Source organism: Corapipo altera, unplaced genomic scaffold, assembly GCF_003945725.1.
Source record: "Corapipo altera isolate COAL_440 unplaced genomic scaffold, ASM394572v1 78, whole genome shotgun sequence".
NCBI lineage: Eukaryota > Metazoa > Chordata > Aves > Passeriformes > Pipridae > Corapipo > Corapipo altera.
In genome coordinates this window covers 5,827,616-5,848,960 of record NW_020884904.1, presented here as the reverse complement: position 1 = coordinate 5,848,960, position 21,345 = coordinate 5,827,616, and the positions used below count along the sequence as shown (strand labels likewise).

The 21,345-nt window shown below is 38.8% G+C and overlaps 2 protein-coding genes across 4 annotated transcripts in view; both read left to right on the top strand.

The window, feature by feature from the left end:
* Positions 1-16,300, top strand: part of PIK3C2A (phosphatidylinositol-4-phosphate 3-kinase catalytic subunit type 2 alpha) — a 40,220-nt gene extending 23,920 nt beyond the window's left edge. For all 3 annotated transcript variants that reach the window (XM_027651107.1, XM_027651108.1, XM_027651105.1), the window contains 18 exons: positions 287-475; positions 949-1,042; positions 1,308-1,402; positions 1,727-1,907; positions 2,490-2,594; positions 3,210-3,302; positions 3,631-3,760; positions 5,266-5,402; positions 5,808-5,977; positions 7,090-7,246; positions 7,661-7,770; positions 8,954-9,161; positions 10,961-11,085; positions 11,490-11,607; positions 11,700-11,781; positions 12,214-12,323; positions 12,562-12,687; positions 13,231-16,300. In XM_027651107.1, the coding sequence (XP_027506908.1) occupies positions 287-475; positions 949-1,042; positions 1,308-1,402; positions 1,727-1,907; positions 2,490-2,594; positions 3,210-3,302; positions 3,631-3,760; positions 5,266-5,402; positions 5,808-5,977; positions 7,090-7,246; positions 7,661-7,770; positions 8,954-9,161; positions 10,961-11,085; positions 11,490-11,607; positions 11,700-11,781; positions 12,214-12,323; positions 12,562-12,687; positions 13,231-13,413 (2,413 nt within the window). In that variant the 3' untranslated portion in view covers positions 13,414-16,300. The remainder of the gene's footprint in view (positions 1-286; positions 476-948; positions 1,043-1,307; positions 1,403-1,726; positions 1,908-2,489; positions 2,595-3,209; positions 3,303-3,630; positions 3,761-5,265; positions 5,403-5,807; positions 5,978-7,089; positions 7,247-7,660; positions 7,771-8,953; positions 9,162-10,960; positions 11,086-11,489; positions 11,608-11,699; positions 11,782-12,213; positions 12,324-12,561; positions 12,688-13,230) is intronic.
* Positions 16,301-16,398: 98 nt separating this feature from the next.
* On the top strand, positions 16,399-20,559 carry RPS13 (ribosomal protein S13). Its single transcript, XM_027651109.1, has 6 exons — positions 16,399-16,497; positions 16,753-16,801; positions 18,354-18,432; positions 19,223-19,392; positions 19,756-19,856; positions 20,481-20,559. Exons 1-6 carry the CDS (start codon positions 16,475-16,477, stop codon positions 20,512-20,514), a joined length of 456 nt encoding a protein of 151 aa, XP_027506910.1. The 5' UTR covers positions 16,399-16,474; the 3' UTR covers positions 20,515-20,559.
* Positions 20,560-21,345: the final 786 nt, after the last annotated feature.

The window sequence follows — 21,345 nt, the reverse complement described above, 5'->3', positions numbered from 1 at the left end:
CTGTTACAGTTGTCTATTCCTGCTTGGCAGTTTCTCTAACAGGAGCAGTGGCTGTTCATGTGCCATGGAAGCTTTTTTGGCACGCTTTCCTGCTCATTTGCACCAAAGTGATATTAACATTTTGGTTTATTTTAGATTATACTAAACCTTAATCTTGTCCTGCCCAAATTATAACTTTTAACAACTGTTACCTTAATTGTTTGAGGCTTTATTTGGCTTTCCGTTTTAAGTTTTGCAGAGGAAATAGCTATTTCCATGTCATTCCATTTTGTGCTTTTGTCTGCAGGCTGTCAAAAGAAGATAAAGAATTTTTGTGGGAGAAAAGACATTACTGTCACAGCCATACTAGTAGCCTACCAAAAATACTGGTTAGTGCCCCTCACTGGGACTGGGGAAGTCTTCCAGAAATATATTCGTTACTTCAGAAGTGGCCTCCTTTATCACCCTTAGCTGCACTGGAACTACTTGATTCAAAGTAAGGAAAAACAGTGTTAAATAAATTCTGTGTGTGTTGTTGAGCATTAAATGACTTTTCTTTGGTAGCAGATCCTGAATGGTGTTCTGTAGAAAGATATTGCTGAATTTCTTGTAGCGAAAGCTAAGTGTTCTTAAAATCTTAAAGAACATGTGCTTACTTTATTGATGTAGGCTTGACCAAGTCATGTAGTGAAAGCACAGTAAGAGTGGTTAGGATTCTAATATCTATTGTGTGACAGGACAGGAACTATAGGGCCACACTATCAGCACTAAGTTTTGAGAGGTTACTGTGCTTGTCCTAAACATGCACATGTGGTTGCATCTTATGTGATGAAGTGCCTCACACTTGTAGGTTTTTTTAAGCTGTTAAAGCCTTTATATTGATTGTTTTCTATCTAGCTGATCTCAAAAAAAAAAAAAAATCCTGTATGAACAGAGATAACTAAATATGGATTTGTGGTGACTTTTTAGGTTTGCTGATCAGGAAGTACGAAATACAGCTGTGAACTGGATGGAGTCATTAAGTGATGATGAGTTAACAGATTTCCTCCCTCAGTTTGTACAGGTAAGAATTTCTACCTACACAGAAGTTTGAATTTTTATTGCTCTTGAAAACCCAAAGGAATTGCTGATGGCTAATAGCAGAAATGCAATTGCATGCCTCTAATAACTTTAATGCATAGTAGGGAACGCAATTCATGTAAAAAAAAAATCACTTTGTGACTGTCTTAAAGATTTGTGGTGATTCTGCCTGTGCATTAGTCATAAAACCTCAGTCTTCATCTAGAATTAAATCCAGACCTGATTTATTTCATTTTCTTTGTATTTAGGCATTGAAGTATGAAACCTATCTCGACAGTGCTCTTGTGAAATTTCTTTTGGCTCGGGCACTGGGAAGCATTCGAATAGCACACTACCTGTACTGGTAAGAAGTTCTCTGTCCTGTTTTTCATGGACCACAAGATTAATATTTCAGAAAAAAAACCTTTCTTAATACTAATATAACAATGACTGTTATCAATGATGATAATACAAACTGGACATATTTTTGGGAGTTTTTTAGTGAAAGAAAAGATAGTGCCTCTATGAAGCACAAACTTCTTGCCTTTTCCATCCTTTATGTATATATATATATCTCAGTAACTTCAGACATGTGTAGAACTGATTCATTAAAATATTTTAATGTCTTAGCATTGCATCGTTTGCAGTATTTTCCTTAGGAAAATTTAACTTAGATGCTTTGTTTCAGGCTTCTTAAGGATACACTGTATGATACGAAGTTTGGTGTAAGGTATGAGCAAATTCTTGGAGCTTTTCTTTCGGTCTGTGGAAAAAGGCTGAGGGAAGAGTTGGAGAAGCAGACCAAACTAGTGCAGCTCTTTGGAATGGTAGCAGAAAAAGTAAAGCAAACGAGTGGATCTGCTCGGCAGGTGTGTATATATTTTTAATATTCTTTAGGAAGATTAGACTGAGTATACCCTCAAAACTAATCCATTCAATTGTCTTTTTAGTCTAAGTTCAAAATGTTATGTATACGTTATAGGAAGATCTGTAAATCTATTGCTATGCATTTTAACAAATTAGAAGTGTAATGAATTTGATTTTTTTGTCAAGTTTGTTGTCATCACAAACATAAGATTGTGATACAATTGGACAGTTTGTGTATACAATAAACTGGAAATTAATTTAAACCTATTACTGCTGGAGAGTGATCCCATTATACAAAAGAATGGGGTATCTGCTTATGTGCTAATAATACAACTTAGTTTGATAGAGTGGGATGCCATCATCTGGTTCAGTAAAAAAAACCCCAAAAAGTCATGACATTGTGTGATTATTGTTATACTGCCAGGCTTATGTATTTCTAATATCTAAACCAGCAGTTATAGTTCCTAGCATTCCTTTGACTCTGGAGTTAAAACATTTGTTTTAGGATAACTTTGTCCAGAAGTTTTCTGTAGATGCTTTAGTTAGGAAAATATCAGCTGAATTTTCTTTTTTTTTTCCTGTAGGTTGCCTTGCAAAATGGTATGGAACGTGTGCAGTTATTTTTCTTGAAGAACAAATGCCGATTGCCGCTCAATCCCAGTCTCGTGGCAAAAGAGTTAAATATTAAGGTACTGCACATTCAGAATTCCAAAACCTTTTTGTAGAAATTAAATCTAGGCAAAGCTAGAATGTAGGACAAGCAGGTAAATGATGTTTCCAGAACTCTGCAAGGTTTGATAGTATCTGCTCAACCACAGTCTTGATTATATCATCATGCATGACTGAAAACCTAAAGGTCTGTTAACGCTTGAACTAATCCTGTGTTGGAGAGACAGTTCATCTTGCTTTCCTTCTCTACTGTAACTATTAAATTATGAGTATGTACTTGAAAGCAGATAAATGAGGAAAAATACTGTGAAACACACACTTTTTTTTTTTTAATGTGTTTGTATCTCCTAGGTTTCAAAAACAACTACTAATAAAATATTTATTCATGTTTTATTCACTCTTCCCTTCAAAATGTATAAAACATGACTGTGCAGAACTATTGGCTTTTGTACAAGAATGCAACAAATAACAGCCAAAGGACTCGTTATTCAAAGGAAGCACGTATTCACCACAACTGCAGTGTTAAAAGTCTGAATAGACACATTGTGTGTCAAACCTGCTTGTTGTCAGAATGTCTTGTTTTCTGGGCTAGCAGGAATAGCCTTTTTGACTATTAACACTAAATCTACTTGCAGGCATGTTCTTTCTTCAGCTCCAATGCAGTACCGCTTAAAGTTGCACTGATAAATGCAGACCCTCTGGGAGAAGAAATTAATGTGATGTTTAAGGTAGGCCTTATGTGTGTATTGGAGAAAAGAAGTTGAATGATAATCACTATTTCATTTCATTGGTATCAATTAACTTTGGCATAGACCAACAAGCTTAGTTTTTGGGAGTTTGCTCCTGTGTATGTAGAAGCCAACATCTGAGCAGGTTGTAAAATGTAAGTCTATCACATGTGAAAGCTTAATTGTAGCCTCTCTTTTTAATTGTGTAACTATGAGAAAGTAGCATTATGTATCACTTCCTAGAAGTGTAAACCAAATAAAATCTGTGATGTTCAGTTTTGCTGAAAGCATATTATGCCTCTAGTTAACTTTTATTTTTTCATTTAAGGTTGGAGAAGATCTTAGACAGGATATGTTGGCCTTGCAGATGATTAAGATCATGGATAAGATCTGGCTGCAAGAGGGACTGGATCTGCGGATGGTTATCTTCAAGTGTCTCTCAACTGGAAAAGATCGAGGTGCAAAACCAGATGCTGCTTTTAATCTTTGCTCCCACACTTCAATTTCCTGTCATGCTCATAGTGAAAAACTTCAGTGCAGAGGGGACCAAAGAACAGTTCCACTGCAAGGAACTTCAGTACTGGAGAGTACAATGTTAGATTGTTCTGAATTTCCTGATGGCTGAGTGGCACTTAAATGTGTCTCTTGAGCATTCTATTGTCAGTGAACAGTGGTGCAAACACATAAATACAGTGATAAAAGCTAAGGTTTCTCTTGATGCTGTTATTGCAACACAAGCAAATAATGAGGCTATAGCAATCCTTATTCTGAAAGTTTAATTATGGTGAAAGAAATATTCCAATCAAAACCAAAATTCCAAAATATCTGGAATCTACTGCAGTGGAGTCAGGGAGAATCATTCACGTACTGAAATGTGGAAAGAGAAGAAAAATTTAAAGCGCTCCCTGCCATGGAGGGAGCTATCCCCCTAAACTATCCCCCAGAGTTAGTGTCGTATGCTGGTGAAAGTTCCTTGGCAATGTGAGGCTGTCTCTTGGGTTTGAAAGTAGGTCACAGAACTCTTGAGTGTAAATACTGCCCTGCACCTTGAACATGCTTTTTTCTAGTTTTAGCTAATTCTCTAGAGTTAACCAATAGAAACCAAAGATATTTAAGAGGATAAACAATAATTTAAACATTTCTTTGGTCAGATGCTAGAACAGCATGACAAAAACTCTTGAATACATGGAAAAGTTGGAAATTTAGGTTGGCAAAACTAAGCAAAAAGCTTCTATTTATGCAAGACTTGCTTTTTAGAGAAACAGATGGCTTTTCCTCCTACTCTGAATGATGAATCAATTTGCATAGCATATTTTTTTCTTGCTGCTAATATTAGTGTGTCCCTAAAGTACTCGGAAGGATTAAAGTGGGAAAGTAAAATGGATGTAAATCAGATTTACCTGTAGTAGCTCTTTCCAAGGTGGAAGTAAAATTCTGTTAATCAACTGAATGTTTTCCTTTTATGATTTAGCTATACAAATATTTTAGTAAATTATATTCCCAAAATAAGACCACACGTAAAGCTCACTGTCTGGTCTGTTTCAACATTTGACAGCCATTTAAGTTACTAGATTGCCTCAGTGTCAGCTATGAGAAATGTCAGCATCAAAATATTTTGCAGTTACTGCTTGTAGACCAATAATAGTTTATGTGGTAGAAAGCAGTTATTCGGAGTATAATTTATATGTTCATTCTAGCGACTGTAACTAATTGTAGTAAAGTAAGCTAAGTTGGATTGCTACATGTGTTTCATGGTTTGGTTTGTAACATAGTGTGTGAAATTGCTTAGGAGACTAATAGAATTATTTTTACATCTAACTGGGTTTTGGAAGAGGTTAGTCTAAGATTATAAAATTCATCCTTGTCAAGAAAAATTTCTACTGAATAACGGAAATGCAAGTATAACATGTGCAGTATAACATAAGGAGATGGTTAAATACACTTTGTTGTGTTTTATATAAAGGCATGGTAGAGCTTGTTCCTGCTTCAGATACACTTAGGAAAATTCAAGTGGAATATGGAGTGACAGGTTCTTTTAAAGACAAACCTCTGGCAGAATGGTTGCGAAAGTATAACCCTACAGAGGAGGAATATGAAAAGGTAACTTATCTCAGTGTTGTTCTTATTCAAAGATCTTTTAAAAGGAATAAATACCAACTTATGAAAGAATGAAGTTCATATTTCAGATCTTCCATAGAAATTTGTTTTGTATATTTAAGAAACACATTGGGAATACAAGTCTTGTACCTTTTTCTTTGCCAACATAGTTTTGTGATTTGATTTCAACTCTTTTTCTCTTTCATTTATATAAAAAGGAAAATGACAATCTTTGCTGAAAAGTGTGATTTCTGAAGATTTTTGCAAACCTATCTGGGAAAAAGCAAATTTTAGGGTCTGTCTTGCCTGGCTTGGATTTTACACTCATCAAGATTGATAGTTTAATGCATGAATTATATTTTCCCACTGATATTTGATCTCAATTCACTTTTTTCCTCTCCCTCCCAGGCTTCAGAAAACTTCATTTACTCTTGTGCAGGATGCTGTGTAGCTACTTATGTACTGGGAATTTGTGACCGCCACAATGACAACATAATGCTCCGAAACACTGGGCACATGTTTCACATTGACTTCGGAAAGTTTTTGGGACATGCACAAATGTTTGGTAGCTTTAAAAGGTATTTTCTGGTTTTAAGCAATCTAGAGAATGAAGTGATGTTTTCAGTTTCCTTTTATAAGCGTTATAATTCCAAGCATTCTCTTTTAAATTCCTGTTATTTGCTGTACTTGTTATGAAGCCAATATCTTCCAGTTTAACCAGAGTTTCCAAAACTCATTTGAACTTAAACATACAGAATTAATTTGGAAAAGGCTCCAGTTTCCTATTTCCATATTCTGATCTCTGGAACTGTTTTAAGGCAAACCACACAGGCATAACGTTCAAATAAAATTACTGTTCTAGCTACTGGTAGATCAACATAAGGGATTTGGTCTCCTAAACATCATTTAACTTCAGTGCTTCCAAACTGCACTCACTTCTTAAGAATCTTGTGCTATACACAACTGACAGATTTCAGTGGCAATTTCTTTCCAAGTCATGGAAGCAAAGTATTTTGGTACAGAAAAAGATTAATATAACTTTTTATTGGTAATTTGGAGTCTTACTTCTAACACGGATCTTGGTGTTATACTTTTCCAGGAATATTGGATAAAGCTGTAGTGTAGTTTGATCTTGATAGCTATTGTCATGTCATGTATGTATTGCATGCCTATGAGGTGAACTTTACCAATGGCTGAGAAATTGAGTGTCAGAACCTTTACATCATCTGAATGTGTGAAACAATTGAAAACAGACTCTGGATCATAGGAACAGTAGTGAATGTCAAGATTATGGAAAAGAGTGAACAGCAAATCTGTATTGGCTTAATCCTCTGTGTAGGGGAAGATAATCTATATCCAGGATAGAGGAGTTATGTTTTAGTCTGGTGATAATATAGTCATTAAATTTGTTTAAATATGGTAGGGCTTCCAGAAATGAGGGAGGGAAGGGATTGTAAGGTAACCTTGCCTCCAAGTGTTGATCCAGATCTACTGTTGGTCCAGTACCCTGTGAATGTACTGGGTAATCTGAGGTAGCACGAGGGAGCTGAACCCAATTCAAAAACTTGAAATGGCATTAATGGAATATTTAATATCATTACCCCAGCATGGAGGTGGAGGAGGGGAGGAAGCACATGACAAGGAATAGCCCTTATAATTAACTTATGAATTCTCTGTGCTTTTTGAACAGGGATCGAGCTCCGTTTGTGCTCACGTCGGACATGGCTTATGTCATCAATGGTGGGGAAAAACCCACCATCCGCTTTCAGTTGTTTGTGGATCTCTGCTGCCAAGCTTACAACTTGATAAGAAAGCACGCAAGCCTCTTCCTTAACCTACTTTCATTGGTAATCATTTTTCAAATTCAATTGAAACTTGATAGATCTGTCATGCTGGGTTGTATTAAATGCTATTTCTGCTGCAGAAACTCTTAATGTATACTTTTAAAAGCCAGAAACATTCAATCTACTTTTTGGGAAGGTTTATTTGCAAATTTTTAAGCTTTTTTACTGCCTACCTCTTTCCTGAAGATTTAAAACCAAGATGATACCATGAATGACATTGCATAGTGTTATTAACTGCTTTTAATTCAGCAGAAGTGGTGAATAACTGCTGTTATAAAAGTAACTGTTTGCTATCACTGTTTGCATTTGGCAATTTAGTGCATCTACAAATTAATTTGAGAGTCTAAGTTGTAATCATTTCACTATAAAAGCATGTTGTTTCATTTCATTAAAACTGTAAATTTTAATTTCCTGCAGATGCTTTCTTCTGGGTTACCAGAACTAAGTGGGGTTCAGGACTTGAAGTATGTCCAGGATGCTCTCCAGCCCCAAACAACAGATGCAGAAGCCACCATTTTCTTTACGAGGTACTGGATAGTGAAAACTGAAATATCTCCCAGCATCATTCTCTTAATGAGAGGTTTCTGCTATGAAAAAAACATATGAAGGATGTTTACAAACACGTCTGTAGAAGTCCAGTAGTTACACTGTACAATCATAAAATATCAGTTAACTATGTAAGATCAGTTTCGTATAAGACTAATGCTTGTGGTAAAAGACTTTGCTGTCCTTAGGAGTAACCTAAAACCTGGCTGTTTGAGGACGCATTTTGAATGCATCCTAATTTTTTTAATAGGACTGTATATGATGTAATGCATTGTAAAGAAGTTCTCTCTTGGAGAAGTGCTTTTGCACACTGGGGAGAGAGGGATGATGCTCCAGTGTCATGAGTGGGAGTGTGTATATAGTATAACTGAGTAATTGCTGTGTGTTAGAGAATGTATTACTGTACTTCACTTTAAAGGTACAGGGGAAACTGCAGTAGTATGCATGCAACTTAAAATTGCAGAACAGTTTGGGTTGGAAGGGAACATTAAAGGCCATCCAGACTAATTCCCCTGCAGTGAGTAGGGGCATCCTCAACTACATCAGGTTCCTGAGAGCCCTGTCCAACCTGGGCTTGAATGTTTCCAGATGTGGGACATCTACCACCTCTCTGGGCAACCTGTTCTGGTCTTTCACCCCACTTGCTGTAAAAAAATTTCTTCCTTACATAGAATCTAAATCTACCCTCACATAGTTTACCCCTTGTTCTCTTGCAACAGCTCCTGCTAACAAGTTTGTCCCCATCTTTTGTATAAACTCCCATTAAGTACTGCAAAGCCACAATAAGGTCTCCCTGGAACCTTCTGTTCTACAGTCTGAGCAACTCCCACTGTCTGACTGTTCTTATGGGACAAGTGATCCAACAGGTCCATGTCTTTCCTGTCCTCAGGGCTCCAGAGCTGGATGTAGTACTCTAGGCTTTTTAGCAAGTCTGGAAAGCCTTCACTTCTTGGATAAAACGTATTCCAAAGTTTTGATACTGAATCTTCTATCAAATGTTGATGTGATGCTATTTATATAGTCCATTGATCACACATAATTTAAAAATGTTTTCTTTGTCAGTAAGAAATTGGGGGGTTGTTGTTCTTAGACTTCAGTCTGGTTTATTGACAGAACCCCTTTTGTGTGTTTTGATGTTGGTGTTTTTGGTTTTTTTTTTCCTAGGCTGATTGAATCCAGTCTGGGAAGTGTCGCCACAAAGTTTAATTTCTTCATTCACAATCTGGCTCAGCTGCGTTTCTCAGGTTTACCTTCTAATGATGAACCCATCCTCTCATTTTCTGCTAAAACCTATTCTCTTAAACAAGACGGCAGAATCAAACAAGTGTCTGTGTTTACGTATCAGAAGAGATACAACCCAGATAAACATTATGTAAGTATGTGGAGTCTGTTTCCACTCAGTGAAGATACTGTTGTATTTTCTTCCAAAACAGAGCAGAGGCAGCTGACCAAAACCGTCCAAGAGATATTCCACAGCATATATTGTCACACTCAGCGATTAAAAACTGGGGGTAGAGCAAGAAAGCAGGGGACAGGAGGGTGTTGTCATCCAAGGTGGCTGTTTGGGAACTGGCTAAGCGTGGGTCTGCTTGTGGGAGGTGGCGAGAGGTTTTCTTTGCGTCACCTTCCCTCCCAAGGACTGTCTCTATCTCAGCCCACGGGTCTTCTTGCTTTTGCTCTTCTTCTCCCTTCTGTCCCACTGGTGAGGGAGTGAGACTGAACAAGCAGCTGTGTGGGTGCTCAGCTGCTGGCTAGGGTAAACCAGCCACAGGAGTGCTAGAGTACAGAGTGGGTTTTCTAGCATCCCATAATATTCTTCAAAATGAAAACACCTCTTGAAAAGGATCTAGAAGGAAGTAGAAAGGGCAGAAGTAGTGTTGGTGGAGATTATTTTAAAATACGGGAATTTGAGTCATGTTTATGGGCTTCTGTAGCCACCTTCTGTAAAATGGCTCCTTCCTGAGTAGGAGTCTTTAAGTCAAGCACTCTGTTTTTGGTCTGACCTTCCATTAAAGTTGTATTTGTTCCTTTTAAGTAAAAGCATCATTTCCTGTAGTAACGCACCTACATTCCTCAGTCTTACAAGGGGCAGAAAGCATTGCAATTTGCCCTCAGGGTTTTTATAGCCCTGGGTTGCACTTTAAGATTTAATATTTGTATTCCTATGCAGATGTGCAACTCTCTTCAGTTATTTTTTTTACTATTTTATTTATCTGCTGCTCTTTGCTGGGCTGGAATAATCAGCTCAAGTTACATTTTCCTGAAGTTTTTTTAAAAGTGAGCTCTGTTGATAAATGCAAATGTACATCTCTTTCCAAGTTGTATTTGCTGTAAATGTCTTAATCTGGTAAGACACCATCTAGGGAAGGTAGAGCAAATCTGAAATATGCTGGAAGTGAAGAAGAGCTTTGTGCTGAATCACTATTTAATAAATGTATTTGAGTACTTCCAGTCTAAGCCAAAACAGCCTCTTACCTTCCAGGAAGCTGTTAAGGCAGTCTAGATTCTGTCTAGATTTTTAAAGTTAAATTATACATTGTACATTCAACTTATCTGCCCATAAAATGAGTCCACTGTGCAGCTTCTCAACATTCATTTCCTTTTACGAAAGTGAATAACTGTATCCTGGGACTGCACCCCTGGTATTTTTAAAAATTCTTTTTGTATAATGCAGTATACTTGCATCTGCCCACAAAATTATCACTTTAGAAGTGGAATCTTTTGGAATCCTGAGGGAATTAAATTGAAAAAAATTACGTTTGAAGGGTTCTGTGGTAGTCCTGGTTCCACAAATACATGTTTCCCTGTAATCCTGCACCGATGTAACATTTTGTATACCTATACCGTAGATGTATGGTATGACCTTACAATAAGGCTTAAAAGGGAAAGTGCAGACAGCTTAGCCTTAACTACCTTCATCCCCTTGTCAGCTATGGATCTATATTATAGGAAGATCATGGGATGTTACTTTGCATTAAGGGCTATTTATAATTCTAACTCCACTATAAAATGCAAATGCTGGGATGTGGGATATAATAACAGGATATGTATTCAGGAGAAGGATTACCACAGGAGAAAGAGTTGATTGTTATAAAATTATATTGTTAAGTCAGTTCTATAATATTGTTATATAAACTACGTTTATCTTTGTGGTTTTTGTGTTTTGGGCAGATCTATGTAGTGAGAGTTTTGAGAGAAGGGCAAGTTGAGCCAACATTTGTCTTCCGAACATTTGATGAGTTCCAGGAGCTCCACAACAAACTTGGCATTCTCTTTCCTCTTTGGAAGCTACCAGGGTATGTTCCTAACTCACTCATCACTATTATAAAAGCAACAAAACTGCTCCCAGCTGGGTGGAGGAAGAAATTGCTTGAAATGGAGACAAAACTGCTGAGGGGCAAAGTAAGACCTCAGAGTTGGCGATTAAGGGAGAAAACAGTTGTCTCCAGGTTTTAAGGAGAGGAGCCAGAGAAGCATCTCAGTGTTTTGGGTCTGTGTGTCATATCATGTATAACAATTGCCTATAAATATTTCTTTGCCTTTCTGTAGTGTCATAACCTGTTGGCATGCTGTGTTCCTGCTCCTGATTGGCAGAAAATAAAATGAGTGTCAGCATTTCGGGATGGAAACAACAACGAAATCGAACTGTACTTGCTTCTGATAAATTAACTGAAAACCCAATTTTGCTCTTCTCTTGTAGCTTTCCTAATAAGATGGTTCTGGGAAGAACACATATAAAAGATGTAGCAGCTAAAAGAAAAGTGGAGCTCAACAGCTACATACAGAGCCTGATGAACAGCTCTTCAGAGGTGGCAGAAGTGAGTAGAAATAATTTAAATGAAATGCAAGTTTTCAAGTTTTGATGCTTTTTAACACTTAAACTAATATGTAACATTTCTTCCAAATTTAGTGTGATCTTGTTTATACTTTTTTCCATCCATTACTTCGTGATGACAAAGTGGAAGGAATAGATGGAATAGCCAGACCTACAGGTAGGTAACGTTTGGGCGGGGGCTGGTTTATAAATTGTATGACACCTTTGCAGTGTGAATTTTTTAAATCTTGTTTAGTTAACTGTAGTTTTCCCTCATTAGAAAATGCATCACTGTCTGTCCAACTGTGCCTGCCTACAGTTTCAAGGAAATACATAACAAAAATTGCAACAATATATGTGATCACTTGGAGTTGTTTATGGCTTGACTAAATTATTCAGGTTTTCATTCCAAACCTCGAAGCTGGTTCTTGCAAGAGAATGCAAAAAATCTTTAAAGCCTGTAGCCTTGCCCATATTAGGGAACTAGAAATAAAGTCAGAAACAGAGCTTGGTGTAAGGCTTTTATTTTTTCCCCTATGAGTGGAAATTGAGTGTAGCATTGATGAAAAACATACAAATATTACAGAAGAAATAATTCTTATTTTTTCAGATACAAGTCCATCAAGTCCTACCTCAGGCAAAGTGGGAGGAGAAGTGAAGCTGTCCATATCCTACAGAAATAGCACTCTATTTATCATGGTGATGCACATCAAAGACCTGGTAAGTACAGATGCTGCACTTGCTGCCAAAATCTGGTTCCATTTGTTAATTACCATCTTGACTTAGTTCCACCATTCCTGCATCAGTCTTTCTCTCTCCCTCCAAATTTTCCAAGTGCCAGCTTGATTAACTGCTGCTTTTGATTAGCCTGATTGCAAAGTCTAGATACTTGAAAATAAATATGCAAATAGTTATGCACTAATTAGTTTTCTAACTTGTCTTGTTTATTTGACTGCAGGTTACAGAAGATGGTGCAGATCCAAATCCCTATGTAAAAACATACTTACTTCCAGACACGCACAAAACATCCAAACGCAAAACCAAAATCTCCCGGAAGACAAGAAACCCAACTTTCAATGAAATGGTGAGTTAAAATGTATGTAGTAACTCCCTGTGGTTTGCTATTATCTCTTATTCTAAGCAGTAATTAAAATATTGCTTAAAAAATAATCTGAGGATATAAAAATGGAAAAGAAAAAGGAACTGTTTTGAAAAACTTTGTGCCCTGTTTAAAAATAAAACAAAGCAACTGAGTAGGTCAGTGTGCTGTGACAAGTAGGCAGAAATTTCTCAGACTGAATCTGAGAAGACATGGGGAGAAGGAAAGGAATCTTAAAACTAAAGGCCCCCCCCCACCCCAGATTCACTGACTCATGATGTGGAGAAAAATGAATTCAGAAGTCTTGGCATGTAAACTGTACTTCAGTCAAAAAACACTAGTCCTTCTAAACACTTAACACTGGGAGCACAAAATAAAATAGGGATGTATTTCAGCCCATTCTCTGAGAAACAGATGTACTCAATGGTCATCATGTGCAGTTAAGACACCTGTCAGTGGCTGGCAGTCAGAAAAAAGGGCAATCTGTGTAACACATAACCAAAAAATTCTTGACTTGTTACCTTCTAGCTCGTGTACAGTGGATATAGCATGGAGACTCTGAAACAGAGAGAACTTCAGTTAAGCGTGCTCAGTGCAGAATCGTTACGTGAGAACTTTTTCTTGGGTGGAATTACACTCCCACTAAAGGACTTCAACTTGAGCAAGGAGACTGTTAACTGGTATCGACTAACTGCTGTACCCTATCTGTGAACTCATTTCTACACCTGAGTAAGACCAGAACAATTGTATTCACTTGTGCTTTGCGCATCTTCCTACTTGAAGATAACTTGTACATCTTAAATTACAAGACTCTCCATTTCAACAGATACACGTTGGACCAATGTTCATGTAGCCTAATCTGGAGGACTTGCAGAAAACCTGGTTTATGCTCATGTGATGTTACCAAGGCATCATTTTAAGTGTTTAAGAGCTGTGGGTAAAGGGAGGGGTTTTTAAACCATCCATGAAAGCGAGATGAACAGTTTGACCATGCTGGTTGGTTGAACTGTAACTTAATCTTTAGGCCTGTGGATACAGTGCATTTTTGCTTTTAATTTGTTACTGCTGTTGTGTCATCCATGGCATGATGCTGGAGAACATCAAAGAAATTGCATATTTTAGGATTACATCCCCACTACTAACTAGGTATCACAGAAGCAGCGACAGGTAAAAATATTGGTGGCTTCACACACACCTGTAGAAATGAAGGTTTAAGGGCTGGAGAAATTCCTTAGCATTGCATATAATCCCAGATTCATGCTTCTCTAAGATTTATTGGAGTGAGTGCCAATAATGGAAGTTGTAAATAATGGTGCCTTATAATTCAAATGCTTCTCTTTTACCTCATTTCTGGTATTTAAATATGTATACATATTAACTTTCAGCTCCTTATAAAGGGGTAACATTCTCATATTTGATACCTTGCAGGTCCTACTGGAAGTCTTTTCCTAAAATGTGTTATTTACAGGTAACATCACTTACACTGATCTTCATAAATAATTCAACTTAGATACATTTTTTTCTGCCCATGATCTCCAGAAATTGAATGAAGACTGGCTGTACTGTAGGAAATGTGCCCAGCTTCTCAGTGAGTTTTTTGTTGTAATTCCCAGAACTTTTAAATACTGCAGTGATTAAGTGTGAAACACATTTAAACACTAACCCGAAGTGGCATTTGCACCTTTACCTCCTGGTAAAGGATGGCCTCTAGTTGAAAAGCACCGCTGCTGGATGAATTGCAGGCCAGAAATGAGTTGTGTTAAGTGAGCTTTGAGAGAGGAACTGGACTGCTTTTTTTTTTCTTTAACAGTTCTCAGCAATACTGTTTTTCACTCTCAGTAAGAACTACTTCCATTAAAATACTTCATTCCAAGGAGCATTAGATTTGAACTATGTTGTGACAGCGGAGTGCAAATGTCACTATCTCCTGTTAATACCACTGGTTACTTAATAGGTGCTTCTGCACTACAGGTGTCGCCTTTTTGTTCACCTTATTCGGGGTTTAGGTTGTTCATGTTCTGTCTAAACAAAGCTAAAAAGTTGCACACTCTTCAATAGTACAAAATCTTGAAGCAAACTTTGAAAGTGAAATATGCAACTATGAACAAAGACACAATATGGGGAAAGCCTTCTATCTACCCAACACTAAAAACCTCTTTTATAATCTGAATTTCCTTCCCCTGCTACTGACCAATCTCCCTTCAATACAGAAGAGAGAAGTAAACTTGAATCTCCTGGTGCCTAAACTATTCACGGTCCAATTTCATAGTAATTATTACAATTAAAAAGCTAATGCTATCTTGAATGTTAGAAACTGGGCCAATGCTAATGGGCGCTTACAAATCCCAGTTGTAGTAGGCATCTTCTGCATATTTTTCATTTAGTATTTAGCCTGTAAATAATAAACTATATAACTAACTAGATATATTTCCTGCTCACTTGATGCTTTTGAGACTTACTCCATTCCATCATTAGAATCACAAGTCACTTAAAACACAGGAAAGTAGACTACTGTTTTTGTGAAACGTTCCATTGTGAAATAAAATGAAAGCAATATGGACTGCCTTTTTTGCAGTTTGCTATTAAAGCACAGTGTCTTACAGCACAAAATACAATTAAACTAAAATCATTTATAAAATGATTTGCAGTTTTAACAGTTGTCTGGACTGAAAAAAAAAAAAAGTGTAGTACTGTATTATTGTTAGCACATGTCCTGACTTCTGATTTAATCTTCTTCATAGCTTAACTCATTTTGTGCCTTTCCCTTCCTTTTCAAAATAGTCACTGGCTGGAGCTTTCTATGGTCATGGATTTTATGTTGTCTATGGGATCTAGCCTTGGCCTCTCCTCATGTGTAGAGGACCAGCACCAAGCTTGCACCTCTTTGCACTATTCTCAATTAAGAAAAAAACCTGATTGTTGCAATAAGAATTTACCGTGCTACATACAAAACCCAAGATGGATGTGAAAGAGGGAAATATTTGATTGGGATGGAATTTACCAGTATACTAAGTAGCTTGAGAAATGTAGTTTTAACAGCTTTTTGTATCTTGTTACATGAAAAGAAAAAAAAAAAAATCTTTTATGCACCGTTTGACCTGCAGCCAGAAGTGTAATTGTCCGTACAGACCTTGCGTTGGTATCCGAGAGCAGCAGCTTGCGCTAGGACCTCCTTCCTTTACTAACCTACAACTTTGCACTGAACTTTTTATTACTGCCTTTGTACGACCTTACAGCTGCCTGTCTCCGGACGCATGTGCGATCTCTGGTAAACGCTCTTTTTCTCTATTTTTACAAGTGTTAGAGTTGTGTAGAAACCCCCGTCACCTGCCTTAACGCCGGGGCTCCCCCGGGGCGCGCCGTGTCCCCCCTTCCCGAGCGCTGCTCGCCGGGAGCCCGTCCCTGAGGCGGTGCTGGGGGTGAGGGAGGGCAGCGAGAGCGGGCGGGGCGCCGCCCTCTGTCTGTGTATCTCTAAGAACCAAATACTTTTAACTAAGCGGTAATAAAGATGTACAATGTCGCCCCCGCGCCGTGCGGCGGGTTCAATGTGACTCCGTAACTCTCCTGTAAGTACATTAAACACTATTCTGGAATAAAACCCAACGCGTGTCCTGCTCTGTGAGGGCGGGGCTGGAGGGGGGAGAGGGTGAGGAAGGGGCGGGGCGGCCCTCCCTGATTGGCTGCCGCGCGGGGGGGCGGGGCCAGGCGCGGGCCCGACGTTTCCTGCGGAAGCGCGCGCGGAGGCCGCTCCTTCTCTCCCTCCGCCGCCATCATGGGTCGCATGCACGCTCCGGGGTGAGCGCCGGGACCGGGCCGGACTCGCGGGATAGGGGCGGATCGGGGCTCCTCGGGGGGATCGGCGGGCGCTGCGGACCGCGGCGGGAGCGGGAAGGCTGCTGCGGGAGCGGCGCGGGGCGTGTGGGGCTGGCGGGGGAGGCGCGCGGCCGCGGGAGATGGCGGCGGGGTGGGGAAGGCTCGGGCCGCGGCGCGGGGTCCCGGAGCTCCAGCGCGGCCCGCTCCGCTGAGCATCTTATCTGCTTCTTCCCACAGAAAGGGCCTGTCCCAGTCGGCCTTGCCCTACAGGCGCAGCGTGCCCACGGTGAGTTCCTTCCCCAGCATCTTTTCCGGGCCTCACAGCGCAGCTCAGGAGTGCCCACGGAGGGAAACGAAACGAGAGAGCTGTAATTTGTGTCATCGCTTTTAAATTACGGCCTGGTAAAAGGCTGCCTTCGCCTATGATGAATCGGGTTGCTCAGGGAGGTTGTGGAGGCTCCCTGGGGACACTCAACCGCCTGGACGCGTTCCTGTGATCCTGCATTGCAATGTGCTGGACTAGATGATGGCCAAAAGTCTCGTCCCTTCCTATCAATTCTGTGTTTCTGTGATGATCCTTACGGTGCTGGAGAAGCAAGTGTCCTTTCCTGGCCAGACGGTTCATTAGGCAAAAAAAAAAAACACTTTTACTTAAGTGTTGCTTCAGTTATTTCCAAGAGTCTATATGCCGATAATTCCTTGAGATTAAATTACTCTTCACACTCGAGTTTGGCCTTCTCTGTTGTGGAATAAACTGCTTACTTTCAAAAACATTTACAGCTAATTTGTTGGTATGGGGAGTAAAGTAAATAATTTTGGTGCACCCTTAGTTCTTTCAAGTTACTTGTACTTAAAAAAGGGCTTTCTCTGTCCTTTGGTTGCAAGACCATTTCTTGGAGGATCTGTTTTGGTGCATGTGGAAAAGCATGGACTGGAAAACAGTGAAATGAGAACATAATTTCATGTTTTGTGCTCTGATTTTAAGTAGATACAATCTGAAGTAAAATAATATGAAGCTACTCAAACTACTGCTGACAGTTGAACGTTTTGATAACGGTCAGGATGATCAAATGTTGTATTTGCTTTAAAAAATTGTGTGGGTTTTTTTGCTCAGTTTTATTTATATTCTGTTTTAAATTGTAATCTTCGGAGCACTTCTAAATTTATTTTTTCTGTGCTTTTCAGTTTCATACTGTGACAGTATTAAAAAGGAAAAAAATCAGGAGCTTCTGTAGCTCACTGAAAGTGAGGATTACCTAGCTTGTTGGTGTTGTCTTCCCCTTAATAATCGTAGAAGCACTGACTTGATCAGCACAGTTTAACATAGAACTGTGCCTTTTCTATTAATTCTATCTCAGTAGACCTATTTGCTTCTTTTTTTAATTAATTAGTGTACTTAAAGTCAGATTTTTCAGTAATCTCTGTAGGTGGTTTACTAAGAGGTGGCTAAATGGGTCTCAATTTCGTATTTCTGTAAAAAGACCTAGTTTAAGAATTCCTTCCCAATGGCAGTGATTTTTTTTTTTCTCTGTAACTTTGTATTTCTGCTTCTGGTGTGGCAATTGAAGTAAACTGATGGTAAAGCAGTTGATTTTTACAATGGAGGCTCTCATGTTTTACCTCTGCCTTCCCTCACCACATTTCACCAGCACTATAGGTATATTGTGTGTCAAAAAGTTCTGTATCATTAAAAGTACAATTTCAGTTCTTGATCATTTTTCAAGCACTACAAGGCATCTATTTCTACCATTTATAAAAAGCTGTCATGTAGCTAGCCTGTGCCCTCTGTATTAAGCAGTGTTAATCAGTTTAGGGGTTTTTTTTCTGATTTTCTTTAGTGGCTGAAACTCACTTCTGATGATGTAAAGGAACAGATCTACAAGCTGGCTAAAAAGGGCCTGACTCCGTCCCAGATCGGTAAGGATTGTAAACGACTCCTGAATGGGGACAAAACCACATGTTTCTGACTGTAATAATGTAATTGTTCCTTCAATCTATGTTAAATAACATGCTAAGAAAACACTGCATATCTGGTGTATCTGTGTGTGTTCACTGTGGATAGCACTATGAGCCATAAAGTAATATCCTGAGGTGGAGGGGACCGATGAGGATCTTGATGTAATGTTGTGTGTTATGGGGATGTTTAGTCTGCCCAGGTTCCTGGAGGAAGTTTTCAAATATTGGCAGCCCCTGTGCTCAGGGTTTATTGAGACAGGCACTGTAGCTGCATCATAGACCAGTTCTCTGTGGTTTGGACCCTTCTAGAGCTGAAGTGTTTGCATGACAGCTTTGTGTGGTCATGAGCTGTGTATGCAGTGTAATTGGGTGCTGTGTAAATGAATTCTTTTGTTACTGTAATCCTGAAAGTGATAACAATCCCTCTTAGAGGGGTTCATAGAGTGATTAAATACATTCATTTAATGAGCCTTGTTGAAAATTTTCCAATAATACTGTAGCACTTCATGTACTACCTGTTTAAGAGTGGTGGGTGTGTTAGTTGTCTTTTAAGATTTATCATAAAGTGTTTCAGCATTTGTAAGTTGTATTTTGCTCGCTCATTGTCTACCATTTCTTCAATGTCCACTAGAAAGTTTTTTAACTTCCAGAAGACCTTTTTTTGGATAGCTTGTAACTGTAAGGTTGGTTTCACAAGATTTCTTACTGTGTGGGTTTTCTTTCCAGTGTAAGATGTGAATGTTTTTTCCAGGTGTGATCCTGAGGGATTCCCATGGTGTTGCCCAGGTTCGCTTTGTTACTGGCAACAAGATTCTGAGAATCCTTAAATCAAAGGGACTGGCCCCAGACCTTCCAGAGGATCTTTATCACTTGATCAAGAAAGCTGTTGCTGTTCGCAAACATCTTGAGAGAAATAGAAAGGTGTGTGCTCATTGGATAACTCGGTGTTTGTGTTTTTAAATTATACAGCAGTTTATGTACAGCTTGACAAAGCAAAGAAGCTTTGTGTACTTCCTGTTAGCCCTGCTTTGAGTAAATTTAAGGGGTTGGGGATGCATTTTGATCAAGGAGGATGGTCTTTGTCTGTGAAAAGGATTTTAAAAGCAGCATTTAAACCACGTATTTCTGGTCCTGTTCTGACTTCCCGGGATTCATCAGGCTTTGGTAATGGGAATGTGGAGTTTGTAGCAGCAGCTGTGGATTTTTTATTTTATTGGAACACGTCTGAATTGTACATTGAGGAATTAAAGTAGTGCTTTATTATAATGTAACTTTCTTTTCAAGGATAAAGATGCCAAGTTCCGCCTGATTCTGATTGAGAGCAGGATCCACAGGTTGGCTCGCTACTACAAAACTAAGAGAGTGCTGCCACCCAACTGGAAGTAGTAAGTCTTTTGCATTCCTGTTGTCACTGAAGACTCAAAGGTTTTGTAAAATGCTGGGGGTATTACTCAAAGAGTGAAAAGTGTTATGATCAGGTTTGTAAATAACCCAGGCAGCAAAGAACCAGTATTTTTATAAAAATTAACTACTGGGTAAAATGACCACTGTAACATTTAGAAACACTTAGTGACCTCGTTTGTTGAGACAATGATTTTTTTCTATCAACTAGATAATTTTTATAAGAATACAAACTGCAGTCTTTGTTCTCGCTCGAGATACTTTTATAGTTCGTGTTACTTTCAAAGATTTTTGAGAAATGGCTTAGTAAGTATGGCAAAAATGAAAGTAATTTATAGTTTTTCTCTTGAAAGGCAACCACCACAGGATTAGCCTTGCTTTTTCTAAGAAGACTCAAGCTATCCAGGTTCTTGAATATATGGTTTTGTGCTGTGTTCCTAGTATTTATATTTTAAAAGGAAGAGTGAAATCTTACACCATAAAAAATTTTAAACAGGCAGTGATTTAGCTCAAGACTAGTAGTTAAAGCTTTGAACTGTGTGACAACTAGTTTGAAAACCCGCCTCTGCAATTGATATTTCTCTCTTTTCTCTCTTCTCTCTTTTTAGTGAATCATCGACAGCTTCTGCCCTGGTCGCATAAGAGCTGGCTGTGACTTAATGGAAGAATAAATTTTCTCTATCTGAATTTGTGTTGTCTCTAAATGATTAGTGTTTTAGAAGCTTCTTCTTGTTTCAGGAAGCTGCTTGTAAGTGGGAAGTTTTCTAGGTGGAGCAGCCGTGCAGCCGTGGTACTGAGTCAGTCACTGCTAATGTGTTTTATTCATGTCAGGCTCTGCCTCTGTGTCCTGCAGGAGGAACTGGGGAAGAAAGCAATAAGAGGAGGAAGACCTGGAAATTTAGAATTTGAACAAGGGATTGTGCAGGAGATGAGGGGTTAGGGAAACAGAGTTGGAGAGATTCATTCACTAATTGCAGGTCATGTAGAGCTGTTGCTTGTGCAGAAAGCTTAAGCAGACCTCAGCCAGTTCCTGATAGTGACTGTTGCTGTTCGTAAGTAATTTTAAGAATAATCTTAGAAATTTGGATAGGTACAGACAACAGTTTGGTTCTCCCCAGTGTGTCCTTACTGAGGTAGTTTTCCCTAAACCCAAAGGGCAGGAGCTGTTGTAACTGTTGCCAAGGTTGTGCCTCTGGGTTCTGATTGCCTTTACCTGAACAGTCACCTTTCTGCTGGAGAAACATGGAGAACAGACTGACAGCTTTTTCCTTTTCCAAGAGAAAATTATAAATGGAGTTACTGTGGGTAGTTGTGACTTGGATTCTGAGTCTTGGTGTGTTACTTAACTTTTGCCATGTTGCAAACTTAAGTGAGTTCAAATAAGCCCTGTCATTTTTGTGGAGCGTCATAGCTAACTAATTTCTAGGTCATAACCAGTGGGACCTGGTAACTTGTGAATTTAATTTTGCAGAA